The following is a 9,539-nucleotide window of genomic DNA, read 5'->3' on the forward strand; positions in this document are numbered from 1 at the left end:
TAATGCCTACTTCACTGGTTCCCAAGCATCCATCTGTGTTCTAACAGTTACAGCCCCAGATGAAGTTTTCAGCAGTCTGTGACAAAAATGTGACAGTGATGAAGTAAACAATGTAGCAAACTTTCTAACCAAGTTAAATGTGTCCAAGTTATAGACCTATTGAGTTTTTATTATAATAGATTCTAACCCAATATGAATGTCTTTTATTCTGAATTTATGTCCTTTGTTTTTATAGTATTAATATTAAAAATCCCCTTTTATGAAATGATGATGAGAACAGACTGTAGTCATAGTAATTTAATAGGTTTCTTCTTTTTATGTCCTTGTTTGACAAAATAAGGAGTTGGCAGCCTTATGTTGGTCACCCTATTTTGTTGTTGTTATTATACTAGTCCGTGAAATCTAAGTCTGAGAGCCACTGGCCTCGTTCACAGCTTATTATGAGGACTGAAATAAGATATGTGAATTGCACCATTTATAAACAGATAAGGGATACCCAAACATAAGGTGATATTTTAATCATTACCTTTAGCCATAATTGTCTGGTGGGATGTGCCCAAGAATATATGGATGTCATGGGTTGGAGGCTCCACTGGTTTATTTTCCATCAATAATAGACATGTTCACTAAATTTTCACAAGCAATTCAATTATCTCTTTGAAGAAGATGAGAAAAATATTCTTCCTTCGGTTTAGATTTCTCCCTGCTCCAGTGGAACACCTTGCTACTCTGATCTGACTTCCTCTAAATTTTCATTGCTAGAAGTCAGGAACCCAATGCACTTTCCCTTAGCACCTCTAAAGCTTCTTGCCTTAAGAGCATAGTTGGCTTGTTTCAATTACTAGGGGGTTGGAAAGATTTTGTCCTAAATTAGTTTCTTTCCCTCAATTATCACAAGAAACTTTATAACTGAACATTTAAAAAAATCACATTCAGCTGGGCACGGTGGCTCACGCCTGTAATCCTAGCACTCTGGGAGGCCGAGGCGGGCAGATCGTTCTGAGCTCAGGAGTTCGAGACCAGCCTGAGCAAGAGCGAGACCCTGTCTCTATTAAAAAATAGAAAGAAATTGGCCAAACAACTAAAAATAGAAAAAAAAAATTAGCCGGGCATGCCTGTAGTCCCAGCTACCTGGGAGGCTGAGGCAGGAGGATCGCTTGAGCCCAGGAGTTTGAGGTTGCTGTGAGCTAGGCTGGCGCCACGGCACTCACCCCAGGCAAGAGAGTGAGACTCTGTCTCAAAAAAAAAAGAAAAAAATCACATTCAAACAATCCTAGCATTGCAGGATGAGCGTGGAAGGACACAGCCTTGTCTGGCTTTAGCTTAGAAATTACTAATGGGATGGTCAGGAGGGACTTCTTATGTCATGAACATGTAGCAAGATACTCGTGTGTCAAAAACTATTGCCCTTACAGTTTATATCTTTGATTTTATATAAAATAAGCAGCTTTATGTCTCAAAACAGCTAGTTTTGGAGTGATTTACTATCCTTTTTGGTATTTACTATTTTTCCAAGTTTTTAGTCTCCCCACTGCTAGCTACAGCAAGAGGACTGGAATTCCCTGAACTCTAAGTAATGCTGGTATTACATGCCCTCAGGGATTGAGAATTTCAGATTTTAAAATGGTTAAGACCAGTCCCATCCACCGGTATCTATGAAGCTCCCACTCTGTGAAGGGATTTGTCCTATGTTGTGATGGTTCCCAGGGGATGAAGTCAAAATAGTTCCCTTTTTCCAAGAGCTTTTGATCCTAAAGGGGGAAATAAGACCAGTTGACGTATAGTGCTGAGAGCTGTGCTCCCCACCCATGTTCATGTGGGTACATGAGTGAAATATATGCAGAAACTCCAAAGGACTAATATAGTACAGTACAAATAAGGCTGTCAAAACTGAATTGATATATCAGTGGAGGAGAGATATTAGTAAGACAGTAAGATTAAGCAAGATATTAATAAGTGAGATATTAGATTTAGAGTTCATTAAAGCCAGATTTGATTGTATAGGAGTAAATTACACAAATTGTTGTTTTCACATAAAATTTAGGTTGAACTGTTTGATAAGAAATGAACTTTATCCTGGCTCTGCCACCAATGGGCTATATGCTTGAGCTTCTTACCTGATTGTGATGTTTCTCACCTGTTTTCCAGAAGGCAATGGGAATGGTTGCCACCCTTTGCAGAGCAGGCACTAAATTTAACTACAGTCTGAGGAGTGTTAAGAGCAGATGCATGCGGCTAGTATTCTGGGCTGCTGGTTCTGAGTAGAGGACCCCCTCTTATTCTCAATCCCCGATTCCTACAAGAACTGTTCCCAATGCCACATTCATCCCTGGGGATGCCCCTGCTGCTCTCACCTCCCCAGGAGAAGAGAAGCTACTGTAGGATACCCTAATTAATTGGAAGTTTCTGGGTTCCCAAGAGGAGGAATGGCCTCTGCTCGCCAACAAGCAGATGGCGTTTGTGTATGCCCTGAGAGCACAGGCTGGGCATCGCCCACGCCTGCAATTAGTGTCCTGCCACTTGGTACTATCTGGCCAGGCTCCAAATAACAAGGTTAGAAGTAGGCTTTAAAATGCCATTTTGTTTTCCCTCTCTAAAGATGAAAATCACACCTAATTTAAGATACCACTTTTCTTCACTCTTTCAAGTGTTTAACAAATATCACTGTCATTAAAAATGGTGGTCCCATGGGCTCCCGATCCTATAGGGTATAGCATGGCTGGAAGAATCCCAGAGCAGGATCCCCTAACATGGGCTCTTGCCCTGGTGTAAGAGCAGTGATGAGTAAACTTCACAACTCTAGAGATGTTCAAGCAGGAGGAGCAACTGTTCTCAGCTGAGGTGAAAGTTTTGCTCGTAGTCCACCATAGGTCACAGGTTTGCACTGGACGAATGATCCACTTTGCACACATCTCCCCATAGTTCATAGCATTTCCACTAGCCATTGCTGTGAGAGGGGCATTATGTGCTGTCATGTTTAATGGTATTATTTTTCTACAAACCAAATTTTTAGCTCTGTTAAAACAGCCACATGTTACAGACCCTGAAACCTTTTCATTCTGTGAGACGCTAAAAGTGTTCTAGTGGAACTTCCTCATCCTGTGACATGATTCCTTCCCAAGCACTCTCTCTGTCCTTTGGATTTAAAAGAGTAATAATAAAAATATACTGCCCTCAATTTGTAAAGCTATTAAGAAGGGTTCCCAGATTTCAACCTAGAGAAGAGAAAACATAAGTCAAGAGTACAGAAGTCAGAGAATTGTGTAGCTCTGATTGCAGGCAGTTTATCTCAATGGTGTAGTGCAAACAACCCAGCTTTTGGAATCAGGCAGACAGAACTCTGAGTATTTAGCTGTCTGATCTTGAACAATCCATTCAGCCTCTTTGAGCCTCGGTTTTTCATGAGTTCAATCAAGTTAGTTAACAAACACTCATCAAGCTTTCACTACATGCCAGGCTGTGTGTCAGACATTGAGTATATAGCAGTGAATGAGACAGGTCCCCAAAGCAGGTATTCAATGTTAGTTCCCTTCCACTTCCCTTCAAATATATCATTATTATATGTACTCTGACAAAGTTGAAAATAAGACAGATGGCTACAGACAATTTTGTACATACAAGAATTTTGTTGGGGGCCTAGACACCTGAAAAAGGGGGTATTTTTTTCAGCATTAGGTCTCGTGCACCTTAGATCATCTTGTCTTGATCTTGATTTAAATTCATGTAACTATGGGTTTCTATTTATGGTCAACAATGAATCCTTATTTTTAGTGGAGGTGAAGAAATTATACAGATACTGCCTCACTGATCCTTTCAGACCACTTGTGAAGTGAATGAGAACAGGTATTATTATTAAATCCATTTTACAGATGAGGAAGCTGATGCAAGCCGATTCTTCTGTGCCTCTTTTGTCCCCAGTCCCAGCCTGCACAGAAGCAGCACTCAGTGGTGCTGTTTACACGTTGACTGTTCCGGCAACTCAGAAAGGAGAGGTAACCCAAGAGTTAGCAAAAAGAGAATGATTTGGGATTGCACTGTGGCCGCTCAGTTTTTGCCTTCTCCCTCCTCTAGGTGGGTGAGACATGGGTGACTGGAGCTTCCTGGGGAACATCTTGGAGGAGGTGAATGAGCACTCCACGGTCATCGGCAGGGTCTGGCTCACCGTGCTCTTCATCTTCCGGATCCTCATCCTGGGGACCGCCGCAGAGTTCGTGTGGGGGGACGAGCAGTCTGACTTCGTGTGCAACACGCAGCAGCCAGGTTGCGAGAACGTCTGCTACGATGAGGCCTTCCCCATCTCCCACATCCGCCTCTGGGTGCTGCAGATCATCTTCGTCTCCACCCCGTCCCTCGTGTACGTGGGCCACGCGGTGCACTACGTGCGCATGGAGGAGAAGCGCAAGGACCGCGAGGCGGAGGAGCTGGGCCAACAGGCCGGCGGCGACGGCGGCGAGAGGGGCCCGCTCAACCCTGACCAGGGCAGCATCAAGAAGAGCAGCAGCAGCAGCAAAGGCACCAAGAAGTTCCGGCTGGAGGGGACCCTGCTGAGGACCTACATCTGCCACATCATCTTCAAGACCCTCTTCGAAGTGGGCTTCATCGTGGGCCACTACTTCCTGTACGGCTTCCGCATCCTGCCGCTGTATCGCTGCAGCCGCTGGCCCTGCCCCAACGTGGTGGACTGCTTCGTGTCGCGGCCCACTGAGAAGACCGTCTTCATCCTCTTCATGCTGTCTGTGGCCTCTGTGTCCCTCTTCCTCAATGTCATGGAGATGAGCCACCTGGGCCTGAAAGCGATCCGCTCTGCCTTCAAGAGGCCTGCGGAGCAGCCGCTGGGGGAGCTGCCCGAGAAATCCCTCCACTCCATTGCTGTCTCCTCCATCCAGAAAGCCAAGGGCTACCAGCTCCTAGAAGAAGAGAAAATCGTGTCCCACTATTTCCCTTTGTCTGAGGTTGGGATGGTGGAGACCAGCCCACTTTCTGCCAAGCCCTTCGGTCAGTTCGAGGAAAAGGTCAGCACAGGACCCCTAGGGGACCTGTCCCGGGGCTACCAAGAGACACTGCCTTCCTATGCTCAGGTGGGGGCACAGGAGGGGGAGGGGGAGGGGCAGCCCGTGGAGGAGGGTGCAGAGCCCGAGGTGGCAGAGAAGAGGCAGGAAGCGGAGAAGGTGACCGCGGAAGGGCAGGAGACCTCGGCAGTGCCAGAGGGGGAGAAAGTGGAGACCCCTGGAACGGGCAAGGAGGGTGAGAAAGAAGAGCTGCAGGCCGAGGTGGTGTTGAAGCAAAGGCTGCTAGCTGAGAAAACGCCTTCGCTCTGTCCAGAGCTCACAGCAGAGGACACCAGACCCTTGAGCAGGCTGAGCAAAGCCAGCAGCCGGGCCAGGTCAGACGATCTTACCGTATGAAGTGGTGCCAAAAAGAAAACACTCAGGCGTTTAATATAGGGCAAGATGAAAGGAAAAGGTGCCAACACGATTTGAGTCTTTTGTTCCCTCCCCTTCCTCCCACCCCTGGTCGGATAGGCACTGCATTGGAACAGTGAGTGCTATACAACTAGGAAACTGCCTTTCCCATACACAGTATAAGAGCTACCAAAATAAACCCATTGTCCCATCCAAGTTCCCCAGTCTCATATGGCTCCTTGTTCCTCCACGACAGCGGCTATGGGGGACTCTGATTTTGTCAGCAGTTCTCCATAGAAATCCTTCCAATCAGAAGTGTGGTTGCCTCATAGCCTTTTACCAGTCTTGTGTCGGGTTCATTAACTCAGCCAGACTCTATCTCCCCAGCACTTCCCTAGCAGATACTATGTGGCCATATGTCAGGAATCTCCGACTCGTTAGCCTACAGGATGCAGGCAGGTGACTTGAACTGGTGATGCAGGCCTACTCTAATGCAGTGGAGACAGGTGGGCTGTGAAAGTTGGAGAGCAGGGGCAGCTGCTGCTCGCTTGCAGCCAGTGAGTACCTTGCAGCGTTACCTGGCCACCTGATTTTTCAAGAGAAGCCAGAAATCCAAACTGTTCATTGAAATTTCCAAAAGTGTTAATATTGGCAGCTAAATTTTAAATACAACATATGGGCCAATTGAAATGTGTGTGAGCCAAATTTAACCTGTGGGGCACCAATTTGCCACAATGTCAGCTTACACTAATGAGCCCAGATTTCCTATGGAATTGGTCTTATTATTTATGGTCTCAACTTGTTTCTGTGGCTCCCAAACCTCATTGCACTGCTTTGGAGTATTTGGTTTAAATCGTCAGTCCAGGAGATGCCCAGAGTTCTCACGTGACCATTCTTTTGGGTCATGTAGCCCCTGGGTTCTGAAGCAATGATATGTTTGGTATTGGAATTCTGCCCTGGGTACTATCAGGGAAAGAGAACAAGATGCCAAAACCTCTCACTGTGAAATGAAAAGGCTTTGAGGCCTGGTTGCAGGTTTTTTCCCTGAAGCAAAAAAGGTCCTTTTCTTTACCCTCCTTTTCCAACATCAGGGCTCGGCCTAAAATCTACACCTCCTTTCATCTGGGACTGGAAGCAACCCCAGTTCTGAGCTGGCGGACACACCTGCTCACAGGCCTGCCATAAGGAGAGTCAGCACTCAGGCCTTGCTTAGGCACGAGATGTATACCAAAAGGGCCTTCAAAGCGGCACAGGGGGAGCCTCTCACAGAGTGGGTGCTCGAATAGCCAGGGTCCCAAAGTCTAGTCCCAGGCCAAGTTTCATCCCTGGAAGGGACATGAAGGCTAAAGTGAGCAAGAAGAATCTGGAAGATCTCCTGCTCTTGTATCCCCACAACCTGCCCACCTCAAACATACAGTCCAGTCAGGGAAAATCCTCAAGTACAAGTACACATTTCATACCAGGAGCAATTTTACCCAGAGCCAAGCAATTTCTAGAGCAGAGAGAGAAAGTGATAATGAAGATGGTTATCTAAACCAAAGTTATGCTTCATGGGCTGCAGTGCCAAAGATAAGATAGGAGGTGTAGAGACCAAGTTGATATGGCAAGGACCTGAACAGGAGACCACCAGGGTACCCAAAAGAGGTACCCAGAAAAACTGCCTCCATTCTATTAATATCTTCCCACCCCACCCCAGACCAGCACCATCCCAAAGTATGCAACTCTGTTTGCTGACCTCTGGTTACCACCTTCCTTTCAAGATATTCAATCTAGATGAGCCTTTCCAAAGTAAGCCTTCTCTAAAACCATTCCTCCCCCATGACAATATTCCCATTGGTTGGTGCCACATTCTAAAGCAAAGTGATCTAAAAATTAAATTCATTCTAAGGTATGATTGTTTGATAATTACTCCTGGGAAGATTTGCATTTAAAAGACAAAGGCTAAAATATATTTTACCTAGGTAACCTGAAGTGACAAACCTTCAGTGGAGGAATGTTGAATAGAAGAGATACTTATCTTATAGACGTGTGACTTTCTGGCTACTGCTTGATCTCACTATTCCACACAGTCCTTCTCCTGTATGATGAGAGAAGTAATAAAATCTCAGGCCTGAGAACCGGAGAATGCATTCTTGACCCCAATGGATGCACTATTGTGCCTACAGTTTCGCTCCTGAAGTCCCATTTTAGGAAGAGTCTTATGAATAGCTTGATCATTACCAGAATAAAATGTCTATCTCAACCAGGACCTAATACCAAAAAAAAGAAAAGTCCTAAGCAAAACTGGTGGTGTTATTTAGAACCAGTTGTAGAGCTGTAGGTGAGGGCTGCTGGTCTCCTTGTCTCGGCTGGTACATAAGCGTGTGAGTGAATGTCTTTCCTTGGCTGCAGCAGCATCCTGCTTCAGCGCTCAAACCTGCCTCTGCCCCACATTTTCCCTCCTAGACTTCCCCCCAAAAGAGGAAGCCTATTTAAGAAGAAACAGACACAGGCATCAAGGGACTGGGATTTTCTTTCCATTTCTGCCATTTAGTAGCTTTGTTATTATTGTCCCTTAAACCTCTGTGTACCTCACTTTTCTGTCTACAAACTAGAGATGGCATTTGCCACCTGTCTACCTCCAGGGGTGTCATAAAGATTAGTGAGTTGGCTGCCAAGCATGGAGCCTGCTGAATGGTGCCACTCCCTGAGAGATTCCTCCAACAGCGGTGAGACTGGGAAGAAAGGTGGGTGGTGGTTTCCATCTGTCCCTCCCAACCTGCCTTACAGTTACCTGGTGAGAGTTTTTCAATGTGGAATAGACACTCTGGGGATTAGTTTTCTCAGAAAAGACTCAAAACAGCATCTTAACCCCATGTGTTTATTAGGAACCTGAGGCTCTTTGACCTTAAGAAATGACTGGGGACAGATTGAGAATTACTTTCATCCTCTAGAATGTGAGGATAATGTGAGATCCATCTAGAATAAGATGCCCCAGCTTAAGCTACCACACAACTGCTGCCAGTTTCCACTCAGAAGCAGCTGTGTATCTGCAGCCCTTACTCTATACAGCTACGTCCCTCAGCATCTGTTTTGAGGAAAATAATTATGACCAATTCAGAATTATAATCCTCCTGGGCTCCATTAGGTCCAGCTTTAGTTCCTACTCCTAGTCAGTCGGTTCTTAGCTTAAACCCCTAGAGCACATGGACCTACCAATAAAAAGACGTGTTGGACAGCAGGACATCAAAAGTGCAGCTCCCTCCCGAGGAAAAGGGCTAATCACTTGATAGCAGTTATAACACCTCCATCAGGGGAGATCTGTGACACGGAGGGATAAAGTTACTCAAACTACAGTTAGAAAGTTTTGAGCCTGGCTGTGTAATCCCTGGTCTAGCATTTTGGGCATTATAAAAGGCCTATCTTCTTTTCACCATGACCTTGTCCCCTGCCGCACAGGTGAAGCATCCAACACAGCATTGTACAAATATTCCCGAAGGTCAATGTGACCTGGGGACCCACAAAGAACACTGGCATTCAGGTCAGGAGTGCTGGCTTCCCCTTACTGACTCCAGGGATACTAAGATGCCACTTACCTGCTCTATATGACAATTTTTTCTGCATTAATTGGGGATGATAAGTTCTGCCCCTTCTTCACAAGATGTTTTAAGTTTTTTTAAAAACTCATTAATCTGTAAATAAAAGGAAAGGAAAGAAGGCATTATCCAAATTTGTAAGTCCATATTGTAAAATGTATACTGAAGCAATGACAGTCATCACTTTCAAATGCTGCACAGATTGTTAACAAAAAGTGAGCCAATAAGTAAAACAAAGAAAGTGAATTGGGGCAGGGAGAGATGGTGAGCAGTCCTGAATTCCTAAGAATCATACTACCAAAAAAAGAACATCTTTAATCATGCAAGATTTAGTTGCTGAAAGTGGTGCTAAAGATACTCAGCATACTAGAGCTCATGTTTAGAGATGCATCAGTTCCTGAGACAGTTTCTGACTCATGGCAGAAGGGGGTCCATGGGTATTGACACAGCTGCATGCCGGAACTCTTCAGTCCAAGCCATGCAGAAGGCTGGGGGCAAGGCTAGTGCAAATCCCTGCTCCTCTCCAGTTCCTGAGAAGGGTCATTAGGAGTGCTCAGGGTAA

General features: G+C 45.5%; 1 protein-coding gene across 1 annotated transcript; it reads left to right on the forward strand.

Moving 5' to 3' along the window:
• Positions 1 to 4,082: 4,082 nt before the first annotated feature.
• Positions 4,083 to 5,419, forward strand: GJA8 (gap junction protein, alpha 8, 50kDa). The gene has a single exon (XM_012643437.1). It carries the CDS (start codon positions 4,083 to 4,085, stop codon positions 5,403 to 5,405), a length of 1,323 nt encoding a protein of 440 aa, XP_012498891.1. The 3' UTR covers positions 5,406 to 5,419.
• Positions 5,420 to 9,539: the final 4,120 nt, after the last annotated feature.

The sequence above is a fragment of the Propithecus coquereli genome, unplaced genomic scaffold (genome assembly GCF_000956105.1).
Source record: "Propithecus coquereli isolate 6110/MARCELLA unplaced genomic scaffold, Pcoq_1.0 Scaffold197, whole genome shotgun sequence".
In the NCBI taxonomy this organism is placed as follows: Eukaryota; Metazoa; Chordata; class Mammalia; order Primates; family Indriidae; genus Propithecus; species Propithecus coquereli.

What these genes read in the sequence shown, in the direction of transcription:
- GJA8 (XM_012643437.1), top strand. Translation starts at nt 4,083, where the DNA reads ATGGGTGACTGGAGCTTCCTGGGGAACATCTTGGAGGAGGTGAATGAG.